Raw genomic sequence first — 24,474 nt, forward strand, 5'->3', positions numbered from 1 at the left:
GGACCCTGGCCTCATCCGTGATTACCATGCCATGCATCCTGGAGTTCCTGGGCCGTCGGGTGCCGGCCCTTGACGGGGGGGCACTGTCATGATCCCTGTCAGTTCCGGTCATGCCCAGGGCGCGCCGCTGTTTCTCCGGCTCATTCCTGCTGCTCTGCCCTGCCCTGCACTCAGCCTCGCACACCTGCTCTGCATTAGTGATTACTCTGCTTTAAATCACAGGAAGCTCTCACCACCTTCGTCAGTCCGTCTGATCTCCACAGTCACGTCAACTCCTCACTCTGAACACTTCAAGCCATCGTGGACCCAACTCTGCCTGTTCTTCGACAACGTCTCTGCCTGCTCCCTCTCGGTACCTCTGCCAGCGGTTATTGGACTTCTTTTGTTTGCCTTTTTTCCAAGATTAAAGTTCCTAAGTTTTTTCCTCGCAACCTGTCTCTGCGTCTGCATTCTGGGTCCAGCCCTATCTCTTGGTGGGAAGTCCAGAGCTCATGACAGAACTACTCCATGGAAACCAAATGTGAACCAAACTCCAAGTCATGGACGTACCTCCTGCTCTGGTAAGTGAGGGCGCTGAGTCAGAGAGAGAGTCGGAGAGAAACTGGACAAATCAAAACAGCACACAAAAAGAAAGAGAAGTGCAAAACAGACATCTTTCCAACCCGGTGATCGACGTGCAGGTCAGGAGGCCCTGGCAAGTGCAGGCTTACGTGATGCACCTGAACGAACCAACATCGGACTCGGACAAAAACTTTTTTTTATTACTGAAACAGTTCAGAGAAATGTATTTCTGAAAGCACTGGAGGCCAGAAATAAACTGCAGTTCAAAAGTTAAAACACCGCTTCACAGACGTGTGGCTGCTGCAAGGGGGCGTGGCCTGCTGCGAGGGGGCGTGGCCCGCGAGTTCTACAGCTTCTGGCTGACGTCGCTGCCGAATTTTGTTCTTGCTCTTACGGCTTCAAAAAGGGAGTAAGCAGAGGCCTTTACTGTGTAGGCCACACCCCCTCCAGAAGGCCACACCCTCTCCTGAAGGCCACACCCTCTCCTGAAGGCCACACCCTCTCCAGAAGGCCACACCCTCTCCAGAAGGCCACCCCCTCTCCAGAAGGCCACATCCTCTCCTGAAGGCCACACCCTCTCCAGGAGGCCACACCCTCTCCAAAAGGCCACACCCTCTCCAAAAGGCCACATCCTCTCTAGAAGGCCACACCCTCTCCAGGAGGCCACACCCTTTCCAGGAGGCCACACCCTCTCCCGAAGGCCACACCCTCTCCCGAAGGCCACACCCTCTCCCGAAGGCCACACCCTCTCCCGAAGGCCACACCCTCTCCCGGAGGCCACACCCTCTCCCGGAGGCCACATCCTCTCCTGAAGGCCACATCCTCTCCTGAAGGTTACATCCTCTCCTGAAGGTTACATCCTCTCCAGAAGGCCACACCCTCTCCACAAGGCCACACCCTCTTCTGAAGGCCACACCCTCTCCAGAAGGCCACACCCTCTCCAGGAGGCCACACCCTCTCTAGAAGTCACACGCTGCCTTCAGACGTAACCGTGCTATGCTAAATGCTATACGAACGTTCACAGTGCATTAGTGGATTGATACCGCGCTGCTATGCTCTCTAGCTAGTTGGCGGGTTAACAGGCAGGATGACAGCGCTAGAGACGATAAAGACATTTTCACAACTTTGTTTCGAGGAAAAACAGCAGCTTTTAAAAGATGTGAGACAAACACCTGAACTACCAGACCTTCAGCAAAGGAAAGCTCAGAAAACTGTTCCTACTTTCATGTCAGTTTGCGCCGCAGGAGTGTTTTCAGCACCGCAGGCGGCTCAGCCGTCAGAGTTGTTTTCATTTTCTCCGTGTTTCTGTTTCCAACATAAACAACGGATGCGCTGCCACGTCATGAGATGTATCTTGTTGGGAGAGTCTGGAGACCGATATTGAATAATTGTTTATGTTTCTTTAATGGAGTTTTACCATCTTGATTTTGTTAGATTGAAACTTGCCAACAGAAACATATTGTAGCCTCACGGAGCTGATCGCTGCAATGCATTATGGGAGTTGGGTTGGCGGTGTTTCAAATGTCCTTATTTGGGGTTTTATTAGGCTTGTTAGTGTTGGTAATGATTGTGTTGCTTAGTTCGTGTAGTTAGTTAGTTGATCTAGTTTAATTTAGTTTAATATTTGGAAGTTGGCAACCAGGAGTGAAGAGGGTTTTGTGTGTCATTTGGTCCTGTCGTGGTGTTCCTGAAGCTGTCATCATGAAGAGGAAACTATGTTTTAATTTACTGTCTAACGTCAACATCCGTTCCCCTGCCTGCTCAACCCTTACGTTTGCTGAATTGGACATTTATTGTTTGGTTTCCTCTTTCTTCTTTGATAAGCCTTTGCACCATGAGAGCTGTTAGAAAGAGTTCAGACATGTACATAAGCCCCCTGCAACAGAAATATACATAAATACACTTAAAATAAAATACCTTGTTGGCCGCTTGTTGTGGGGCTAAATATTCTTAGAATCCTTCAGATGATCTGTATGACAATAAATTCGAATACCTGATGATCACGAACAATTAAATCACGGTTTCACAAGGTATGCAGGTTCACATTTCCCAAATCATACAAATTAAACTCATCCCCCTTCCATCATCTGTATTCGATCTCAAGTCCAACACTTAAACAAACTATGAATTCGATTATTAAAATTCAACATTCCAAACAATACTTAACAGCGCTTCCACTCCCACGAAAATCGGGGCCGGCTTTTCTATCAAACATGAAATGATTATAAACCATGTAAACAAATTAATTCATTCATTTTCTTCCGCTTATCCATTTCTGGGTCACGGGGATGACAGTCTGAGCACCGTCACCCAGATCACATTGCAGGTGGTGAGCCCACGGGGAGGTGGCACCCGGCGTGGGACACAAACCCACTACCCTGAGATTGTGAGTCTCATGCTCTACCAACTGAGCTAGCCGGGTGATTGTAAACAAATTAGTAAATGTAAACTTGTGTGTGAGGCTTATTCAGCCAAATCTAACTGTTTTGTGAATGGGTCTTTCACTGTGCACTGCTTTGCTCAGCAGTTTTCCTTTCTCAGAAGTTGAGCCACTGACAGGTCATTTTAACTTCTGCACTTGTTTTGCTTCTGCACCTCTGCCGAGCTTCCACTCATTTCATGGTGCACTGTCGTCTTATAGGATCACAATATCATTCACTTGTGAATTTCTCTTTTTTTTTTTACTATTTCTGACGTTGCTGAAGGTTTAATATTTATTATTCTCGTTTCCACCTTTGCCAGAATTCATTGGCTACGAATCGTACTCTTCAACACCTTTTGTGCAGATAAATGTCTTCTCTGCAGAACTGTCCAGGTGAGGGCAGTAGAATAGATGATTCCATGGTGGGAGGTTCTGGGCCTGGAGGATCATGAATATGTTCAAACACTTAATGGTCAGCGATTGACTGTGGCCATTCAGTTCAATTCAATTCAACTTTATTTATGTAGCGCCAAATACAACAGTCATTTCAGGGTACTTTTACTAGAGAAAACCCAACAAATCCACACGAACAAGCATAAGCGACAGTGGGAAGGAAAAACTCCCATTCTTATAGGGAGGAACCTTTACAGGACCAGGATCAGAGTTGGCGGCTTTCTGCTATTTCATTGTGTCATAGAGGGTTGTGGTGTCAGGTCAGATGGCAGACTCAACGCGTATGGCAGTCCAGATGTTTTGAACTGTTCCAGTCTGGTGGTGCCCCCAGACTCCACCCATGTCCCTGACGGAACATTCATAATGAATTCATAACCAAGTGTCTGGTTGTGAATTCATGTGTTATCCAGCTTCAAAAACACTTCTTCAAATTTGAAGAAACATTCGGTAGCATGACACATAAAGTCCCGCCAGGTGGTGCGAAGCAGAGAGCTGCGACTGACTTAGTTACTTTTTAAAACGAGTAATCAGTAAAGTAACTAAGTTACTTTTAAAAGGAGTAATCAGTGATGATCTGACCGGTAATGGACACGAGGGCTTTAAGGGGTTCATATAAACTGGGGAAGGGGAAGACAGGTGAGTGTCAAACTAAAACAGGAAGAGACAGAGTTTGTAGGAATTGTGAACACAAATAGTGATATATTGAGGTGGTGACATTCTGAGAACGACTTCATCTTTGGCTTAAAATTAGTTTTTGACCTCTGGGAAGTAGATATGAGTTTCAGAAATCCAAGTTAAATTAAGTGCAGGTATAAACGATTGGGAAAAACATAGAATTATTAACCTCTATTGGGCATAAAACGTTTTGAGAAGGCATTACTGCAGATGGTAACTTGCTTCTTGGTCAACAAATTGATGTTATCACTGCATCACTTTTCCCTTTTAGCACTTAACGTGCTTTAATTGTTTTATGAATGTATTTGTAGTTTTCACCCCTGCGTCTCATACAAGCATGTTAGTAATTGGAGTGTGACGTGAGGCTTTCCCTGAGGACGGAGTACACCTACAGTCTACTGAGAACAGTTTAATTAACCTGTGTTTCACATGGGCTGTTCTCCACATGGAATTGTCAGTCCTGTGAATACATCTTCAGTATTTCATTTCCTTCAAACTGCTTGAGGGAAAACAAAGTGGGAGAAGCTGCATATTAGGGCCTTAAAACTGGAGCACTTGAAATGAGAACTTGAACTAACTAAATGTATAACAAAAACAAAGGAAATTTCACAGAAATGTGAGGTAGAGGTAGTTTTATTTAAAGTGTTCATGCATTCAACCATTCAGACATCAGTTCACCCAGTCACCAAGCCATCCACTCATCTATCGGAAATGGTCATGAATTAAACACTTCTGGGCAGCACTGACAGTGAGAGATCAGTACTGACTAGAAACAAATATGGGAGCAACATTTTCAACGATTTATCAACCAGTTTGTACACAGAAGTTTGTAGTTTGTCATTTCACTGGTTCGACCCAACTGAGGTTGAATTTGACTGTGTGGCCTCTGAGCTAAAATGAGTTTAATACACAAGGCTAAAACTCTATGAGACCGTTTGTGATAAAGGCTGTGAATTCATTCAAACGGACAATAGTAATAGGATTACTATTGCAATGACACATCATCAGTAGGTAAAACTAACCTGTCTCATGATGGTCTGATGATGATTTAAAAAAAAACGTTCTTTCATTTAGTTTATATACTTTCATTTCGAAACATGGGATACAATAATAATTAAAGCTGCAAGCTGCCTTGATCGGGACCTCGCAGTCTGGCCTCTGCCCGTCGGGTCGGCTCAATCATGGCCTCTGGCCCATTTAAATATTGATAAAATATGTATTTTGAAGGTTTTAACAGAAAAAGGACTTATTTTGAAAAATGTGGGGGGCTTTTATATTGAAAGCCAACTAAACTCATCCATAAATATCTATTTGAGTTTTTTGGGTGTAATTTTTAATAAACAAGGACTTTTAATTTGAAAAAACTTCAGACTTTATTTATTTTTTTTGAACGCCAGCTCACCCCTAGCATAGCTAAAGCACTTGATAATGTGTCATCATCCTCTGTTATCGTTCCTTTATTGTTCTCGTTATGATCTTGTTCAGGCAGGTTTTCTGTTAAACTACCAGAGATAATCGGGCTTTTCCACCAAAAAGAACCAGGTACTAGTTCAGGGCCAGTTCTTAAATGAGCACCGCCAAAGAACTGCTTGTTTTTCCATTGTCAACGGAGCCAAGTGAGAGCCACGTCATTGCATCACTCCAAAACGTTGTACGTCACTGATTTCACCAATTTAGCGCTCATACAGGAATGAGGAGATGGACTGTATTCATCGGTTTGGTCCGGGTCGCTCCATCTAGTCTGGCCTGAACCTCGGATGCAGAAGTTAAATAAGTATATAATAGATCTGAAAGTTAACTGTGAGTTTTATTCTGTGTGGAGTTCCCTCAATGATTAAAAAATTATTTTATTCAATTCAATTCAATTTTATTTTATTTTATTTTATTTTATTTTATTTTATTTTATTTTATTTTATTTTATTTTATTTTATTTTATTTTATTTTATTTTATTTTATTTTATTTTATTCTATTTTATTTTATTTTATCTTATTTTATCTTATTTTATCTTATTTTATTTTATTCTAAAAGTAGTCAAAATAATTATTTTTATTTGAATGCTAAACCAGGTGGCCAAAAATATCCACGGTGATATCCAGAATTACATTGAAGCGTTTAGAACTCTAATTGACCGCACGAACACGTCATTACGTCGCCCACGTCACGTCACGTGTCGTCATGCTGCCGACGTGTAGGTCGGGAAGTCCGTGTATAGCCACAGTTAGCACTTGGTTCGCTTTCAGCGTTTAAGTCAGGCTCGTTGGAAACAGTCGTGGCTGACACGTCGGGATGGAATGAGCAGACCTGCAGCGTCACTGCCTGCTCCTTCACACGCGCAGGATAAAGCGACGGACCGCAGGTAGGGGTTTCAACGGCCTATCAGCGCTGAGCTCGCGGCTAACAAGCTGCTACACGTAGCCGTGGGAGAGATTAAGCACGCTGATGGAGCTCTTTTTATTCTGTGTGATGGAGACGTGGTGGTGGTGTTGCTGATGGAGTTCTTTTTCTTCAGTGTGATGGAGACATGGTGGTGTTGCTGATGGAGTTGTGTTTTTCTTGTCCACCTCAGGATTGACATCCACCCAGTGCTCGTGCTCGAGCACCGTGCATGAGCACAGGGAGTCAGGTGTTCTTCTTACAAAATATGTGCTCTTTTTCTCTTCCTGGAGCCAATTTAGTTTGTTTTTGTTTGTATTCTGGATCGTGTGCGCGTCTAACATTTTCACCAACAGCGTTTCAGAAGCACAATAGCTGTTAATTTGTGTTTGTTTAAATGATTGTTTGTGCTTCTGTCTTCTGTTGTCACGAGGTTTGATGTAATGTTGAAATGATGACGTGAAAGTTTATCCGTCGTCAATGCAATCTATTGCAGGACTCCATCTGATTGTACAAACATGTTGACGTGCAGAGGGCAAATTATAACATGTAAACAATTATTCCAGCTGTCAGTTTATCTGTAGATGTTGATACTGCAATAATGACACACGTGCGACACAGTGACGTGCGGTGAGGTTCATGGCTGGTGAGGCACTGACTTCATCACAGTCAGATTTACTAACATATGAACCCTAAAGAGGATCTTATTCACCATTTGATTGGCAGCAGTTAACGGGTTATGTTTAAAAGCTCATACCAGCATTCCTTACACATACAAACTGTAGCACACAAAAAAGCACATTTAATGAAACAAAATGTTATTATGGTCTTACCTTTACTTAGAAATGAAGTCCATGCGCCGCTCCTTCTGAACAAAAGCATCGATAACTTGTTTATAGAAGTCTTCCTTATCTTTCTTCAGTTTTAAAAGTCTCTCTGTCTCGATGGAGATAGCTTGTTGTCACTTATTCTGCAGCCGAGGAGTCGCAAGAAGGATCCCTGGGATCACTAGCGCCCTCTACCATGAGGCAGGAGAACTGCGTGCCTCACCCAGTGCGTCTTCGCAGCCGTTTTTTGATTGCTCAGCACAAGAAACACGTTACACACATAGAGTTGTTGACAAAACACACTGTACATTATATACCTCAGTTAACTAAACTATGGAAATTTCAAGTGGGGGGTCAAGTGGACTTATTGTCTGCTGAGGCATGGCATCACACTCTTCATGAAGGGTGACCATCAGGTCATTGAGTTCTCGGTTACAGAGTTACGAGCCTCTATGTGGACAATCCACTGCTCCCAGAGGTTTTCTACCGATTCAGGCTCTTCCAGTCTCTCGGCGTCTCTGTTCAACCTGCTGATGACACTCTGAGCTCAGTGGACACTCGGTCTGAAAACATCCTGTTTGAAGCCTTCAATGGCAAGGTACTGTTGATCAATATTCAAAATGTAAACGATGAGCAGGACGGTTTAAATACCGATTCTGATTGAAACAAGGCATTTATTGCTCCCCTCATGGATCAAACTGGTGTTGTGCCATTAAGCTCCTTGTTATAGAAAACCAAGTTGTGCAAAAAGAAAAAGGCACAGATATTTTAGACGGCTTTAAGCAAACCGTGCACTATTTTTTCAGGCTGTCTTTTTTGAAAAATTGACCATCGAAATTACGGTTGGAGGCTCGCTGCTTCAAACTCCACTGAAATGGAGCTGCAGCTACTTAAACTGGCTTTAGCAGCCAAAATACTGCCTGCGTTCAGTCTGCTCCACCGAGAACCCCGCCCCCCTATCAGGACGTGTTCAGTCTGCTCCACCGAGAACCCCGCCCCCCTATCAGGACGTGTTCAGTCTGCTCCACCGAGAACCCCGCCCCCCTATCAGGACGTGTTCAGTCTGCTCCACCGGGAACCCCGCCCCCCTATCAGGACATGCTCACAGTGCAGGACTCTGCGTTGAAGGTGGTGTATTTTAGTCAATTAATGAAAAAATAAATAAAAGAGAAATTTGAAGGAGCGGCAGCGAGGATTTAGGAATGGCGGCCCGCTACTGCGAAATGAATGTAGAGGAAATACTGTATACTCTTAAATAATAGAATTATATATCATATATAATAATGTACAAATACGATATTATTTGAAATATAACAGGATGTTTACTCTTTTTGGGAGAGTTACCTGTAGTTTACCTTAATAAGCAGGCGAGCTGACAGTTTTACTGCCTCCTCTCCTCTCCTCTCCTCTCCTCTCCTCTCCTCTCCTCTCCTCTCCTCCTACTGTTTGGGCCAAATAAAGTCTTCTTATGTATTTATATTTGTATTTTGACACTCGCAGGAAATACATGAATATTTACCTTTTTTTATTCCAGGCAGCCGCTGGTGTGACGTTTATATGCAACTTCAAATGTCTTGAGCCAACGTTGTTCTCATCCATCTGTAGGAATCAGTGCAACACACACACACACGCACACACACACACACACACACACACACACACACACACACACACACACACACACACACACACACACACACACACACACACACACACACACACACACTCCGACTGAAGCCGACCTGCCCACAAAAAACTGTCTTTAGCAGTCAGAATACTGCCTGCACGTTCAGCCTCCTCCACTGAGCGCACCCCGAGAACTTAATCAGCTCTGCTTTGTCAGATCAACACGTTTTAATCCTTCACGATCTAATATCCATATTGGATCATCCATATTAGGTTCATCCTGAAATTTCACTCAAGAGCACAATTCACCTAACGTTTTGTGAGTAGAATAACTGTTACTGGCGTATAACATGTATTAGATGTTCATGCCCAGACGAAACAGTTTCTCTGAATTTGTTTTATTCCCTCACAAGGTTTTCATCTACTGTGAATTCTTCTGCTGCTCTCCTTCCGTTTTCAATTTCTACTTAAAAATCGTTTGTGTAGATGTCTTTATATTGACATTTTTCTTGCTCTATCCAGTAAATACAGGAGTAATCAGGGTTTTCTGTTGCCATACAGTGACATCTAGTGGTCTCAGGTGGTATGTACCAGTATATTTTGATATCACTTTTTCAGTTGCATGAGCAGCCAAATACCTTGAAAAAAGTGCCACTGATGATCCAGGAAAAAGTGTAATGTACATTTGGCACACACGTCATTCTTGCTCTGCATGTCAACATATTTGTCCAGTCCGAGCAGGACTGGTGATCTTTGCTCGCCTGTGGTTGGTGCAGAAGCATCACATTGAAGAGAGCATGTCAGAAATGAATCCGATCTCTGTTTCCCACAGGTGTGGTAGAATTCAGCACTTTTATGACAGAAGATGGGGAAGAAAAGGGTACCAGATCTGTACAGAGCCCCCTTTCCCTTGTACTCCATTAAAGTGGACCCTAAAAGCGGGCTGGTGATCACAGCGGGAGGAGGGGGGGCCTCCAAGACGGGCATCAAGAATGCAGTGGTGAGTACTGAGGATCGACTCTTGGAGTGTTTTGTGTAAGTCCAGGGTGTACAGTTGTGATATCAGCTTGGATTGTGTGTTGCAGCACTTCCTGGATCTGCAGCTGTTGGGAGATCAGCAGTACAGTGCCAGCCTGCTTCACTCCCACGACACAGACACACGGGCCACCATGAACATGGCTGTAGGAGATGGAGTCATGGCTGCAGGACAGGACGGGACCTGCTGTCTCATGAGGTTCAAACAGGGCTCCCAGAAAGGAGGCAATGGTGAGGCTCTACATGATCACTCTCACTCTACCTGCTCACTCTCACTCTACATGTTCACTCTCCCTGCTCACTCTACCTACTTACTCTACCTGCTCACTCTACCGGCTCCCTGCTCGCTCTATCTACTTACTCTACCTGTTCACTCTACCTGCTTACGTTCACTCTACCTGCTCCCTGTTCACTCTACCTGCTCACTCTCCCGGCTCCCTGCTCACTCTACCTGCTCGCTCTACCTGCTCGCTCTACCGGCTCCCTGCTCGCTCTACCTGCTCCCTCTACCTGCTCCCTCTACCTGCTCACTCTACCGGCTCCCTGCTCACTCTACCTACTTACTCTCCCTGCTCCCTCTACCTGCTCCCTCTACCTGCTCCCTCTACCTGCTCACTCTACCTTCTTACTCTCCCTGCTCACTCTACCTACTTACTCTACCTGCTCCCTGCTCACTCTACCTACTTACTCTACCTGCTCACTCTCCCTACTAAGTTTATATATTTGTGGAAAAAACATTGTAATTTAAAGGCAAGGCAAAGTTATTTAGAGTGCACCATTCAATCACAGGGCAATTCAGTGCTTTATAAAGAAATTAAAGAAATATAGAAAAACTTTACAAAGACATAAGAAATATATTAATAAAATAAAGACATTAAAGCTTTAAAAGAAATGCGTTAAAACAAATAATGAAGAAAAGTAGAATAAATAAGGTAAGAGATTTATTAAGATAAATTTTATAAAGTAAGTAAAATCAATTTTTTTTTATTCAAAATCCTGTGCAAATAAGAATGTTTTAAGTCCTGATTTAAAAGAAGTGTGTGTGTGTCAGCAGTCTTTCCACAGAGGTTTGTTCCACAGGTGAGGAGCGTAGGAACTAAAAGCTGCTTCACCCCTTCACCGAAGAGTGACGTTAGTAATAAATTAGTTTATACCACCTTCCCATCCATCAGCTGGGGTAACTGGAGCCCAGTTCATCTCCATTAGACTTTACAAGCATGTCTTCATCCATCCATCCATCCATCCATCCATCCATCCATCCATCTTCTCCTGTTTATCCGTTTCTGGGTCGCGGGGTGTCAGTCTGAGCACCGTCACCCAGATTACATTGCACAGATTAAGAACCTTTTCCTGCAGGTGGTGAGCCCACGGGAAGGCATGTCTTTATATAATGAGAAAATCTCTCTACAGAAAGGCCTCCGGGTTTGAACCTCAAACATCTAGTTGTGAGGTAGCAGTGCTAACCACTACACTACTCTACCACCCTGTCTTCATTTTGCCATTATTATCACATTACACAACAGAAGTGCATTGGGTCTTATCAAGTTTACAGTGAAAAGTGTTGAAAGGGAACATGGAGTCGGTCTGTAGTGCTTTCTCCTTGGTGTGTTGGTTGGAACCCGCCACTGATTTCCTCCTCTCCTTCTGACAAACCAAAGCAGCGGGGAACAGTGTGCAGCAGGGAAACACCAGGCGACGTGCCAGAAAAGGACAACAAACCAAGCAGGACGGAGCGGAGGCGTCGGGGGAAACGTCGGACATGAAGGACGAGACGGCTCAGATATCCGTGAGCAGTCTGGCTGAAGTGCAGTCAGACCTGAACCCCCAGGACCCGCTACAGAAAGTGGTCCGCTTCAGCCCGGACCTGACCCTGCTGCTGACAGGGGGCACGGACGGACACATCCGAATGTGGGAGGTAAACACTGTCGGAAATATCATGTGAACATGGCTGCCCAGTCGGGCCAAATCACAAGCAAACATTTTCTCTGACTCCTCATTGATTAACTTCAGTTTTACGAGAGTCGGGTGCTTTTAATTAAACCGTCTCATGGAGCTGAGGACTTGAACCCGGATCCTCCCCTGTCTGTTCGTGCTTACTATAGAGATTGTCTCAGCATATGACGAACACGAAAGACTGCATCATCAGGACGCAAAGCATTATGGGAAATAAAGTCAAAACAACACGGGGAAGCTTCTGGCTTTCATAATATCTGCTGGCGTGTGCTCACTGCCACATTAGAAAAACCATTGAACGGACTGCGCTAAAGAAAATACAGTCAGTTCGTATCGTGAAAAACGTGATGGGAAGGCAAAGGCAAGACATGATTCAACTTTATTTTTATAGCAGCAAATAAAACAAAGTCTTTCCTAGAGAGAAACCCAACAAATCCATGAGCAAGCATAGCGACTGTGGAAAGGAAAAACTCCTAACCTTTCCAGAACCAGGTTCAGAGGTGGCGGCTTTCTGCTGGCGAGGATAGAGGTGACAAGGATAGGACAGAGAGACAGATTGGGGTAGGAAGTGGACCCTGGTTCGGGTAGGGGGTAGCAAACAGACCCTGGTTCGGGTAGAGGGTAGGAAACAGACTCTGGTTCTGGTAGAGGGTAGGAAACAGACCTTGGTTCGGGTAGGGGGTAGCAAACAGACCCTGGTTCGGGTAGAGGGTAGGAAACAGACCTTGGTTCGGGTAGGGGGTAGGAAACAGACCATGGTTCTGGTAGGGGGTAGGAAACAGACCTTGGTTCTGGTAGGGGGTAGGAAACAGACCTTGGTTCGGGTAGGGGGTAGGAAACAGACCATGGTTCTGGTAGGGGGTAGGAAACAGACCTTGGTTCGGGTAGGGGGTAGGAAACATCGTGGTTCGGGTAGGGGGTAGGAAACAGACCCTGGTTCGGGTAGGGGGTAGGAAACAGACCCGGGTTCGGGTAGGGGGTAGGAAACAGACCATGGTTCGGGTAGAGGGTAGGAAACAGACCCTGGTTCGGGGAGGAACCAAGGTCTGTGATGTTGCAGCGTGATGATAAAACAAGAGTTAAAGGACTGGATGTGGATTAGCATTCAGCATGGACAGCTGATGTCCTCAACTTAATCCAATACATTTATAATTCTATGATTTTAAGTTTCAGCGCCTACACACAGAGTTTTTCAACCACTTCAGATCACTGCAGCAGACAGGTTATTTTTACTGGTGGATGGGTGGAGGATTTGGAGATGTTTAAAGTCCATCAGAAAACTGTCCTCCGTTCAAAAGTTTTCTGCTGCATGTGTGTATGTATGAATGCTGTTAAAAGCCGTTTATACAGTTATACCGTTCTACAATGGGCATATCAATGTTGTATGCAGGAAAACCCTTTATTGCTGCTATCCATGCCATTCGCCGCCTCTTTGACCTCGGAGACGAGGCTGGAGCTGTTTTGCTTCCATGCTGAAATACGAGGGAAGTGGACGGCATTCCATAACTCGGCTGTCTCTAACCTTCTGCCTCTCCTCTGCTCTATGTGTTGTTTTCTTTGACTTCCCACAATGCTTTGAGTCCAGCGCGGGGAAACGTCATTGATGACGATACACGAGTTCTCATACAGTGATCGCTCATGAGCCAACAACACTGACAAACTACCCGAACTACAAACATGACGCTAAAACGAAGTCATCATCTATTGATTGTATCTCATTGGTTCTTCTTATCCCAGGTTCCTTCCTTGAAGAAGAAATTAGATTTCAAAGCACATGACGGAGAGGTTGAAGACCTGGACATGAGCCCTGGGAACAAGGTGAACCACAGACCTTCACCACCTTCTGTTGTACAGACCGTGTTCTGACTCCATGTTCCTCCCTCAGAGCTGCACCACGAAGGGGAAGAATGATGTGATAACTACAAACACTTGTACAGCAGTGTTGTTTTTGCCTACTATGCCGATAACAAGGTGGTGACGATCTAAATATGGCTCTTTGCTGACTAAAACATAACGAGATGTGTGTGAGTTTTTGTTGAAGAGACGAGACGTAAATGTTAGTGGGTGTTCCGTCGCACATGAATTAATAATGTAACTTCAGTTTATGAAGAGAGGAGGAGCGTCTCCTCCTCTTTCATGCTGCTTCACAGTTTGTGAATTGACCTAATATGAAGCCCTTGTCTTGCCAAATGTAACGTCGGTTTCTACAGAGCGAAGATGGGAACAATTAAATAATGAATTGATAAATCACCAGCCGCAGTGCCAGTGCGTGGACATATAGATGTGTGGAGGAGAAACACTTCTCCATTCATCAGACTGTCTTTCCAGCGGTTTGTCTGTAGGTGTATAACAAGCTGTCAGCTTCCTTTAATGAAAATCTGCTCTGATTGTCTAAATTCTGCTTTCAGCACAATTACCTCTCCTGCTGCGCGCTGTGTGGAAAGGCTCCAACAATATCAGTTTAGTCCGACGGCGCACTGTTTTCTGGCTTTGGTCCTGAACTGGATTTGTTCAAGTTTATTCTGTCAGTCCTGAACCGAGTCTGTGAGCGCAGCAGCAGGATTGTCCTGTTTGGCTTTCAGCATATGAAACGTTCCGTTCAGATGTTATGGTGTGGATGGTCGCTGAGCTATATGGTATCATGTTGACTGATGACCAGTTGCAGCTGTCTGGGATTCCCTCACTGACATGTGAACCTCTTTTCTAACTTTATACTATGGATGGCTGTTTTGGAAAATTATTTCCACCCTGGCAGCTTCTGTTGAACATTTAGACTTTTTTAAGACCAACTGGTAGCTTGACTCTTCTGTTCAGTTTCACTTCTGAGCTTCACGTGATGACGTCATCCACATACTTTATTAACAGTCATCTCCCAGAGAGGAACAGTTTAGCCGGGGATCGGGTGCATCATATGAGACCGACAAGACTTATGTCTTTGCAAATACTGACTCAATGGGCTTTACCAAGCTTTACAAACATTAGAATACTTTTCAACAATTTTGTTCTGCACTGAAACATTATTCCAGAAGCTGTTGGGATTAAAATGAGCCTTTACTTGTAAAAGTGTATTGATCATAAATATATTTGAGGGGCACTTCAGGTCAATGTGTTCCAAGAAGACAAGACTTTTATAAAGTTTGGACCCACCATCTCATTCAATGTTTCCTTATTTATTTTTGTTGAGTATTTACATTGTAGATTCTCAATGAAGGCGTCAAAACTATGAATGAACACATCTGGAATTAGGAAGTAAACCAAAAAGTGTCAGAATAACTCAAAACATGTTTAATATTATGGTTTCCAAACTTTTGTCTGGTAGTGTAGGTCTGTGTTTTTCAGATTTTTGGGCTTTTGTGACTCTAATCTTGGTCCTGTGGCCACCAGGTATAAAATAATCTTTAATAGGGTGAAACACAATCCAGCTTCCTAATAGAGACTTGAGCATATAATCTGATTCATGATGCTTATGTGTTGAAATTGTCCTTGGAGTTCATTGTCAACAACTCAGAGGTCAACTAAAAGTCCTAAACTCTCCACACACACTTTGTGCCGTCACACACTCATATCTACCTGGTTGGTGGGAATTTACTGTAACAGGACACTTGATTGGTCATCTATGTTAATGCGCAGATCGTGAATGCTCAAAGCATGGACATTTATCACCGCTCAGCTGAGCTGTACTTTGTGCATGTTGATTTCCCATTCCTTACAAATGTAGTGCAATTTAAAAAGGGAGATGAACTAGCATTCCATTAGTAAACATTTATCACCACGAAGTATAACAATATAGACTGATCCTCTAAATCATTTCCTCCCTCTGGAACCGTGTTCAGTCGATGGTGAGCGTAGTGTTAGGCAGCGAGCCGTCCAGCCGTCATTTGGACGCTCAAGTTTTGGAAAAGACGGCTGAAATAATAGCGGACGTGTTGCTCAAAGCCTCTAAAATATGTGTATAATGACCATCACGACTTGTCACCGTCTAATTGTTCTTAAATTCATATTTTTTCGCCAAAATGTAGTGAATTATCGGCTCGAGTAAACAACTCGCGACTGACTTCCGGTTTGTATTACGCCCTGTGACGAGCAACGTGATTGGTCAGCTGAAACCATGTGCTCTGTACCTTTTGAAAGGTGGCCTCTGATTGGTTCCTTATCCTCTGACACATCCTGATGCGTTCAAATGCTGGGTCACAGGGGAGGAATTTGAACAAATTTTCTTTCCAAAATGCTGAGGAATTATATCTGCAGAATATCTATGGACCTATGATCGATCTAATTTTTCATTTCATGTTTGGTGAACTGCACATCGTTCATGTTCTTCATTGAAGAATAAAATATTTGCTGTGAAAATGCTTGAATTACTTCACCCTGTCATGAGCCTATATCATATATGGGTTTGTTTTTCTGAAATGAGTGACACAAAATAGTGAACATTTTCATGATATTCTAATATTTTGAGTTGTACCTGTGTTTTGGATGCGTCACCCAAACTGTCAAGGAGAAAAGGACTTTTAAGAAGCAAAATGTACATGTCACAATGTAGTATTTAGTAGTCCAGAATGCATTTGAATTCACCATTTAAGGTCTATCTCTATTATCTATCACACACACACACACACACACACACACACTAAAACTTTGGACACCCAGATTTTTCAGATCGACACCCAAAACTCAGATTTCTGCCTAAAGCCATGATAGTGAGTGAACTGAAGGTGTGCATTGTTCCCTGCAGCACCTGGCGACGGTCGGCCGGGACTTTTCCTGCAGTGTGTGGAGTGGAAACCAGCTGGCTATGGGTCTCAACTGGCAGGAGACCATGCCTCATATCGCCGAGAAGACGTACAGATACATGGCCTGCAGGTACGCCGGCCAGCTGAAGTCTCTCCTCGTTTGGATGATGTGATGACGGCTCCACACGTATTTATTTTATGCTGTTTTTCCTGCCTCAGGTTCGGAAGAGTAGAAGACCAAAAAGATGCCCTGAGGCTCTACACGGTGCAGATCCCCCATAAAAGAGACCGGAAGCCTCCCCCCTGCTACCTCACCAAGTGGGATGGAAAGACCCTGCTGCCCATGATGACGGCCCCCTGCGGCTCCGAGGTCATTTCCAGCATGGCTGTCAGGTACCTGAATGCCGTCTGCAGAGTTGGACTTCACTGCTCAGCTGTCTGCGTCGGCTTTTAACACCGAAACTAACTAAACATCTCCTTTGTGTTCATGCTCTCCTGAGAAGTTCAGTCTTTTCCAGACTGAGTGGGGCTTCTTTAGTCTTTTTGGCCTAAATGTGGGGTTATTGTCGTGGTAGTTTAGCTATACCCTCTCAGCTAACTGATTATATCACTCTTATTATTATAATAGTATATTTTTTGAAGTATTGCTGAGAAAGCGACTTTAAAGTTAAGTAGCTTGTTACAGCCCGATTAGTTCTTCTACAGTACAGAAATTGAATAGAAGCGCTTCATCACAAGCCGTTCAATATTTGAAAGATGTTAGCTTTACTAGAACACCAGTAAAGCTCACTAGTGGCGGCCTCGGGTGGCTCTTGGGCTCCCCCCGGTGGCTGTGTGGGCCTCCTGCCTGTGAGTGGAACGGTGGAAGAAGTAACGTTGTGACTCGTTATTTTGACAGTGACTCTGGAACATTTCTGGGCCTCGGAACTGTGACAGGATCAGTAGCAATCATCATCGCCTTTTCTCTGCAGGTAAATATATGGAGTGCATGCGTCTGCGTCTCACCCCCACCCTCACCCTCACCCCCACCCTCACCCTCTCTCTTCCTGTGCGTACAGAAGCTGTACTACGTTCAGGAGTCTCATGGCATCGTGGTCACTGATCTGTGCTTCCTGCCCGACTCGCTGCGAGGGAACAACGAGGCGGCCCTGCTCAGCGTGGCGGTGGACAGTCGGCTTCAAGTTCACTCCGTCGCCAACCGAAGTAAGTGACCCCCCCACCTCCAAACCTCCACCTCAGGTGACCTCACCCAGCCCCCTCCTCCTCCCCCCCTCACCTCCGCTGTGGTGTTTTCCAGGATCTTTTCCCATCTGGCTGGTGCTGTTCTTCTGTGGCCTTATGGTGGTGGGAGTCATCCTGCTGCTGCAGAACCTCTTCCCAGGGTTCCTCTGACTCCGGCACCGGGTCACAGACCAGGATCTACACGAGTCCCAGCTGCAACACCACTCAAGTCCGGAGGAATCGAAGCAGGACTTCCCCAGCTCTCCCACTTCTCCTTCTCACTTGGATTCACATAGTTGAAGGGCTCAGGTTCATGAATGTTTCTGTGATGGCTTCTTTTTAAGGACGTGTTTAAGGAGCAATACGTAACAGAAATAACAAAGCCTTTTAAAAGCTCTCAGATGAACCCTCGCAGCTGGATTTGGACGGGATGAGACTGGACTTCCTCACATTACTGCTGATTTAAAGTGCAAAGAATCACGTGTGCGCCGGGTTTTGACAGGCCGCAGTAATAAACCCACCAATATGCTTATTTTAATGAGATCCGACTTTTATGAAACCATTTTCACCTTTAACTTAATTTAAGCAATCTGGATATTTTGATCATCGCATGACGGAATTATTTTAAATTATCCCAAAATGATTAGACAGGGTTGGAAAGATAGAATAAATAGAATGTGAGGTTTTTGTTTTTAAACTGAATTGTTGCAGTCTTTACAATAAAAAGAATGAAGAACATGTGTGACAGGAGTCCTTTTGTTTCACACATAAAAGTGTTTAATAATCCGGCATCCTTCAGTATTCGTAAAGCACTGACATAGGAGGTCGTATTAGCTAAGGCCGCTGCAGGCTAATGCTAGCTTAGCTAGGGAGACGCTACACTTCGCCATCAACCAGCAAACTGGGGCACAACCAGACGGCATCGTCATAGCGCTGGGGACTTCTATCACGCCAACCTAAAGTCTGGCGTACCCAAGTTCCACAAAGATGTAAACTTCTCCACAAGAGAGAAAAACACATTAGATCTACTGCAACATCAGAGATGCCTGCCAAGCCGTCCCCTGGGTCTCTCCGACCATCTGTCCCTGTGTCTCACACCAGCATATCAACCACAAAGACAGACAGAGTCTGGACTGAGGAAGCAACTCGGCCCTGCAGGACTGCTTTGACATCACAGACTGGAGTTTTCCTGCTGAGGGGACGGACCTGGATGGACCTACGTCACCTTCTGCGACTGTTAAAGTGCTGTCCAACCAGAAGCCTCGGTTCACCGGTGAACTGAGGGTCCTCCTCAGGGCACGTGACTCCGCTTTCAGATCAGGGGACCAGCAGGCCTACAGGAGCGTAAGGAGCAACCTGAGGAGGGGCATCAACCAGGCCAAGGGCAAAAACCACCAGCGCATCCAGGAACACTTTGACAGCAGAACGTGGCAGCGGACCGACAACATTTCAATATAAAAGTAAATATATTAATATATATTCTAAAGTGTATTAAGTATATAATTGCATACATTTCTATATATGTCAATATATTCATCCATATATATTCTGAAGTGTATTGAAAACATTACATATATTTTAATGTAAAAGTAAATTTATTTTCTTATATTTTTCAATATATGAAAAGCAGCAATTCCTTCATATATTGTAATATATTAATACAATACATAATTCCATATATTTACAACAGATCTTTTAGATGCATGCTTATTTTTAGTTAATTATGATTCACAATCAGGTTGTAACGCCAAGACAGACGTTAGTTTTATAAAAAAAAAATTCAATTGACGAATAAATAAGTAACATTTCAATGTAATGAAACTAAATATATTTTAGAATAATTATTTCTTGTATATTTTTTAATTTGTAGCTTCTGAAATTCTTTTTTAAACGTGGGTGTGAAGAAAAATGCAATTTCAGTTCTCCGTGTGTGTAAAGGTGCGGCAGAATGGATATAAACATTGAACATCATTGACAAACATCTAAAAGATTCATTACAGTACGTTATATATTAGAGCAGCTCACTGAACAAGCAGCGTTCGTCGCTATGAGAGAATCTGACAATATTCCTCTGCCACGCTGTTTCTCACTTTCCTGGTTTCACCGTTCAGACGCGAGGCGGTCAGAGGAGGGAGAGCGCCCTCTGACGTCACTCTCCTGCGCCGCTTGGAAATGCAAAGTGGAATTGAATTTTGATCCTTTTTTTGCGGGTCGGACATGGAAACGAAAAAGTAATTCCCTCTTTAGGTTTTCTTTTGAGTTCTGCCGTAAGATGTGCAACCTGAATAAGGAAGTGAAAAAGCAGTTTGAATGAACTATTATTAATTTAATTTATGAGTCAGATAATGCAGCTACATCCTTGAAAGGAAAAAGCATTTTTCCAAATGCATTTTGATTTTCAAATTTGACATTTCAAAATGAATTTTGGTCACTATTTGCTGGAGTGTCTTTTGAAAATTAAATCTTAATCATCCTTTTCTTTTTCATTTTCATTAAGTCACAGAAAAAACAGCCTTGTCAAAGAAAATCAAAAAGCAGTTTGGATGATTGATTATTCATTTTTATTTATGAGTCAAAGAAATGCAGTTTAATCTGAAAATGAAAAAGCATTTCTGTTAAAACATTTCAAATGGATTTTTGAGCCATATTCGCGTCCATAAAGTATGGCCGCATCCTTAACGCCGCCATATTGGATTCCCCACCGGCGGCCGCTCAGCAGTTCCCCTGCACTGATCGCCCAATCGGTGAGCTGAAAGGTCACAGGAGTCGCAGAAGCACAGAGGTGGAATGAGAGGGGGAATGTGATGAGTGGAGGGGCCTGGTCCGGTCCGGCCCGGCCTGGCCCGGCCCGGGGCCATGAGGACGGGACCAACGGGAGAGCAGAGCGGCGGACAGGCCTGTGACTCCAGCATGGAGAGAGAACCAGAGGACGACGGCAGGCCGGGAGAAGAAGCCACAGAGGAGGGAAGAAGGCCCATAGAGAGGGACACCGGGCCTGGACCGTATGGGTGGGGAGCTGCCCACTGGGCCTGGACCGCATCAGCGGAGTGTGGGGAGCCGCCCACCGGGCCTGGACCGCATCAGCGGAGTGTGGGGAGCCGCCCACCGGGCCTGGACCGCATCAGCGGAGTGTGGGGAGCCGCCCACCGGGCAAAGGAAGTCCAGAGCGATGCGAAGCCACGAGTGGTATCGGCAGAGTGAGGAGCTCTGCTGGTCGCATAAGTAACAACTAACTAGTCGCACCATGAGAGCAATGGAGCCTTAAGTTGTGTCATCCACCCCACTGCTGCTGTGTTTGTGTCTCCTGACGGGCCGACGGGCCGACGGGCCGATCCCTCCCCCTGGAGACGCTCCTGCGGCGGCCTGCCGCCTCCAGGACCAACGGGTGAAACCAGTCTGCCGAGCAGAGCAAACTTTAACTCATTTCATATCATTTTATAATAAAACCCATTTCACTTTGGATCAATCCAGCCGATCATTTTATCGACTGGCATTCATTTCTTTTTTAACTCGTCACAAAACATCAAGGCCCCTTTTACAGTAGAACATCAACATTCTGCTCGTGAAAACATCCTGTTCCAAGTAATTTTGTCATTAAAATTGAAAGTATTTGTATTTGTGTAGGCAGTTTATCTTCTCAGCAGCCAGAGGGACACAGACAGAGACGCTCACATGAGCCGCCATCGCTGGTGCCCCAGCTGAGAGCGTGCACATGCACATGCACATGCAGCCGTCTCAGGAAAACTCTTTTACACACCAAACTAGGAACTATTTTTGGTGTAAGAATTAGATTAGATATGCCTTCATTCATCTTTTACTTCATGTTTGAATATAAAAATCGATCCTTTACCCACTTTTTTATTTTTTTGCAATAATCGTAGAAACACATATGTGAGTTTGTGATGAAAAAAGGACACAAAACATTTAAATAAAACAGCATTAAATAGTGAACTACAAAGGTTAAAAACAACTGTTAAAAGGTCAAAATCAGAATACTTTTTAAAATACTGTTTTTCCTGTAGCCCCAATCCTACTCCACCTCATTCCTATGAGAGGATTTATCTTAATATGAATTTCAAACTTTTTAATTCTGTGGAGAAAAATAAAGAATTATTCTTAAAGAAAAAACAAAAGTGTCACGCGGCCCTGCAGGAGTCGCTTTGGATCCTCAGGGTCACACACCTCATGTTGAACAACTGTGTGTGTGGGTGTGTGTGTGTGTGTGTGTGTGTGTGAGTGAGAGAGAGAGAGAGAGAGAGAGAGACATGGATTCGGTCTAATATGAAAGTGTGTGATAGTCATGGGGCAGACACGGGATCACACACACACACACACACACACACACACACACACACACACACACACACACACACACACACACACACACACACGCACACACACACACCCACCGCATTTTAACGTGACCTCACATTCCTGTACATTTCGCCCAACAGGGGGCGGGCTTTTCTGCACTGACGCAGATCTCACCGTAACACCTGTAACCATCCTGTCCCGGTTCTCATGCTGCGTTCAAAGGGCATGGGAAATACGAGATCGACTCTGTGGGTCGCCGTTTGTATTAGTTTGAGTCAAACAAATGTCAGATTTCTATTTTTGTTCCTTTTCGAAATAAATATTTATTTATAGACTGGGAATATAATGACACATCATTTTATTATGTTTTTTCTGAGAAAAGACCTGAAGACAGTCAAGTTTTGGTTTCTGTTTAGTAAATTAACTGACATTTAATCAAAATATAATAAATACAATCTCGACAATAAAACAAAACAAAAACAAAATCAGATATTACAATCAGTCCAGAAAGTGTGGCTCAAACAGCTGCTGCTCCCACAGTGTCTCCCAGTAAAACGTGTGCTGTTAATCTTCCAGGAGAACAAACATCGGAGTCCCAGCTGGTGTTATGCCAAGTGTTGCATCCCTATAAATTGTGTATATTCCCAAAATTGTTTCCAAACTGTGCGCAGTTACCTTGCCACTAAGTCAGGCACAACAACAACAACAACAGCAATAATTATTTATATATAGTATTATACATAATAATTATTTGCTGATTAGTAATTGCGTTTATTATTATTATTATTATTATTATTATTATTATTATTATTATTATTATTATTATTAGTAGTAGTAGTAGTAGTAGTAGTAGTAGTATTATGATTATATGTGACACTATTTTTCTTGTGTAAAATCTTCATATAAACAAGGTTTTATTGATTGGGTATTAAAGTACTCCATCCCACGCGCTTCACAGGAGGACAGGGGTTTGAACACAGACGCAGGAGGAGTGGTTGTGGCCATGACGCGTCCTAAACTCCGTAGAGTCCATATTTCCTACTGATCCTGAAGGCAGCACCAACCCAGGGCGAGATTACCAACCGCGTGACGTCTCAGACGGTCTGGGGCTATTATTGGACTTAAATTCTCTTATTTTAATATATATTCTAGAGGGGCCGTTTCAGGCTGATCCATCCTGCTTTTTGTCCACGGCTGCGGGGAAAACAACAGGTAAGGTTTATTTCTCTGGAGGAAGATCTCCGACACATTTTAAACCTCGTTTGTTAAACCTGGTTTAAAATGTGTGTTTTGTTTCTGTCAAAGCGGGATTTCATTCAGAGTCAGCTGGAGCCGAGGCCTGCTGTGTGTCGCCTCTGATAGTCCGACAGAAACATGTATGTATATATATGTTTATTTATATATAGACATAGAAATATAGGCGACCAAGATGGGGACAAATACTCATGGTAACGTAGTAGCAGGGATATTCAGGATCGTCACAGTACTTCACTGTTCAGCAGTGGACAGTGGTATTTCCACACCCAGCCAGTGCTGGTGAACACACTGACAGCAGCAGGGATGAAGGAGCGGTGGTTTGGCTCCGTTCTGCAGCAGTTCTGCCATTGAGGGAGCAGCTTGATGCTCCGGGGAGAGAGGAGGAGTCCATGATGGATCATCATCCTCCTCCTCCTCCTCCTCCTCCTCCTCCTCCTCCTCCTCCTCCTCCTCCTCCTGCTCTGCAGCGGGTCTCCAGGACAGCAGCAGCCCTCCTCACCGGTCTGTTCAGTCTGATCCTGTCCTGACCGGAGCAGAGAAGCTCCAGCACACGGCTGCACATAGAGGGTCTCTGCTGCTCCCACAGTGTCAGTAAGAGTCTTTACCAGAGTCCTGCAGACTGGAGTCCTGCAGACTGGAGTCCTGCAGACTGGAGCACCTCAGCCTCCTCAGCAGAGAGAGTTCCCTCTGGCCGCTCTTGTACAGAGCGTCTGTGTAGGTGGTCCAGGTGAGGGTACACCCAGATAGGTGTAGGAGTCCACTGCCTCTGTCTAGACCCTGGATCTTCACTGGAGTGTGTGTCCGGGCCTTCCTGCAGTGTGTGTCCCCATCCCCTTCCTCTTACCACACCAGTGATGATGATGATCATAACTAGTGGTGTATATATATATATATATATATATATACTGTATATATATAATCACAGGAAGCAGAAGCACGGTAAAGAGGTTTGTGTTTGCACCGCTGCCTTCAGGGGGTCTCCACAGTGCATCATGTGACTCACATGTTTCATTCTTCGGTTTA

General features: G+C 44.3%; 2 protein-coding genes across 4 annotated transcripts in view; both read left to right on the forward strand.

Moving 5' to 3' along the window:
- Nucleotides 1-6,267: 6,267 nt before the first annotated feature.
- On the forward strand, nucleotides 6,268-18,618 carry preb (prolactin regulatory element binding). 2 transcript variants are annotated; one of them, XM_080471224.1, is made up of 10 exons: nucleotides 6,268-6,468; nucleotides 9,771-9,938; nucleotides 10,024-10,204; nucleotides 11,632-11,888; nucleotides 13,664-13,744; nucleotides 16,662-16,789; nucleotides 16,879-17,052; nucleotides 17,558-17,630; nucleotides 17,718-17,862; nucleotides 17,957-18,618. In XM_080471224.1, the coding sequence occupies exons 2-10, from the start codon at nucleotides 9,804-9,806 to the stop codon at nucleotides 18,049-18,051; spliced, it is 1,269 nt and encodes a 422-aa protein (XP_080327350.1). In that variant the 5' UTR covers nucleotides 6,268-6,468; nucleotides 9,771-9,803; the 3' UTR covers nucleotides 18,052-18,618. The 2 variants fall into 2 exon arrangements, with proteins under 2 accessions (XP_080327350.1, XP_080327351.1); XM_080471225.1 differs by having other exon boundaries at nucleotides 6,282-6,468; nucleotides 11,635-11,888.
- A 4,622-nt stretch (nucleotides 18,619-23,240) lies between these two features.
- The window catches only part of stx12l (syntaxin 12, like), a 19,407-nt gene continuing 18,173 nt past the window's right edge, over nucleotides 23,241-24,474 (forward strand). The window contains exons 1-2 of one of the 2 annotated variants that reach the window (XM_080470777.1): nucleotides 23,253-23,406; nucleotides 23,500-23,570. The gene's annotated coding sequence lies outside the window, so the exon portion shown is untranslated. Of the gene's footprint in view, nucleotides 23,407-23,499; nucleotides 23,571-24,474 lie in introns of both variants that reach the window. The other variant, XM_080470778.1, reaches the window with a different exon arrangement.

This window comes from Lipophrys pholis (assembly GCF_963383615.2).
Source record: "Lipophrys pholis genome assembly, chromosome: 9".
Lineage (NCBI taxonomy): Eukaryota > Metazoa > Chordata > Actinopteri > Blenniiformes > Blenniidae > Lipophrys > Lipophrys pholis.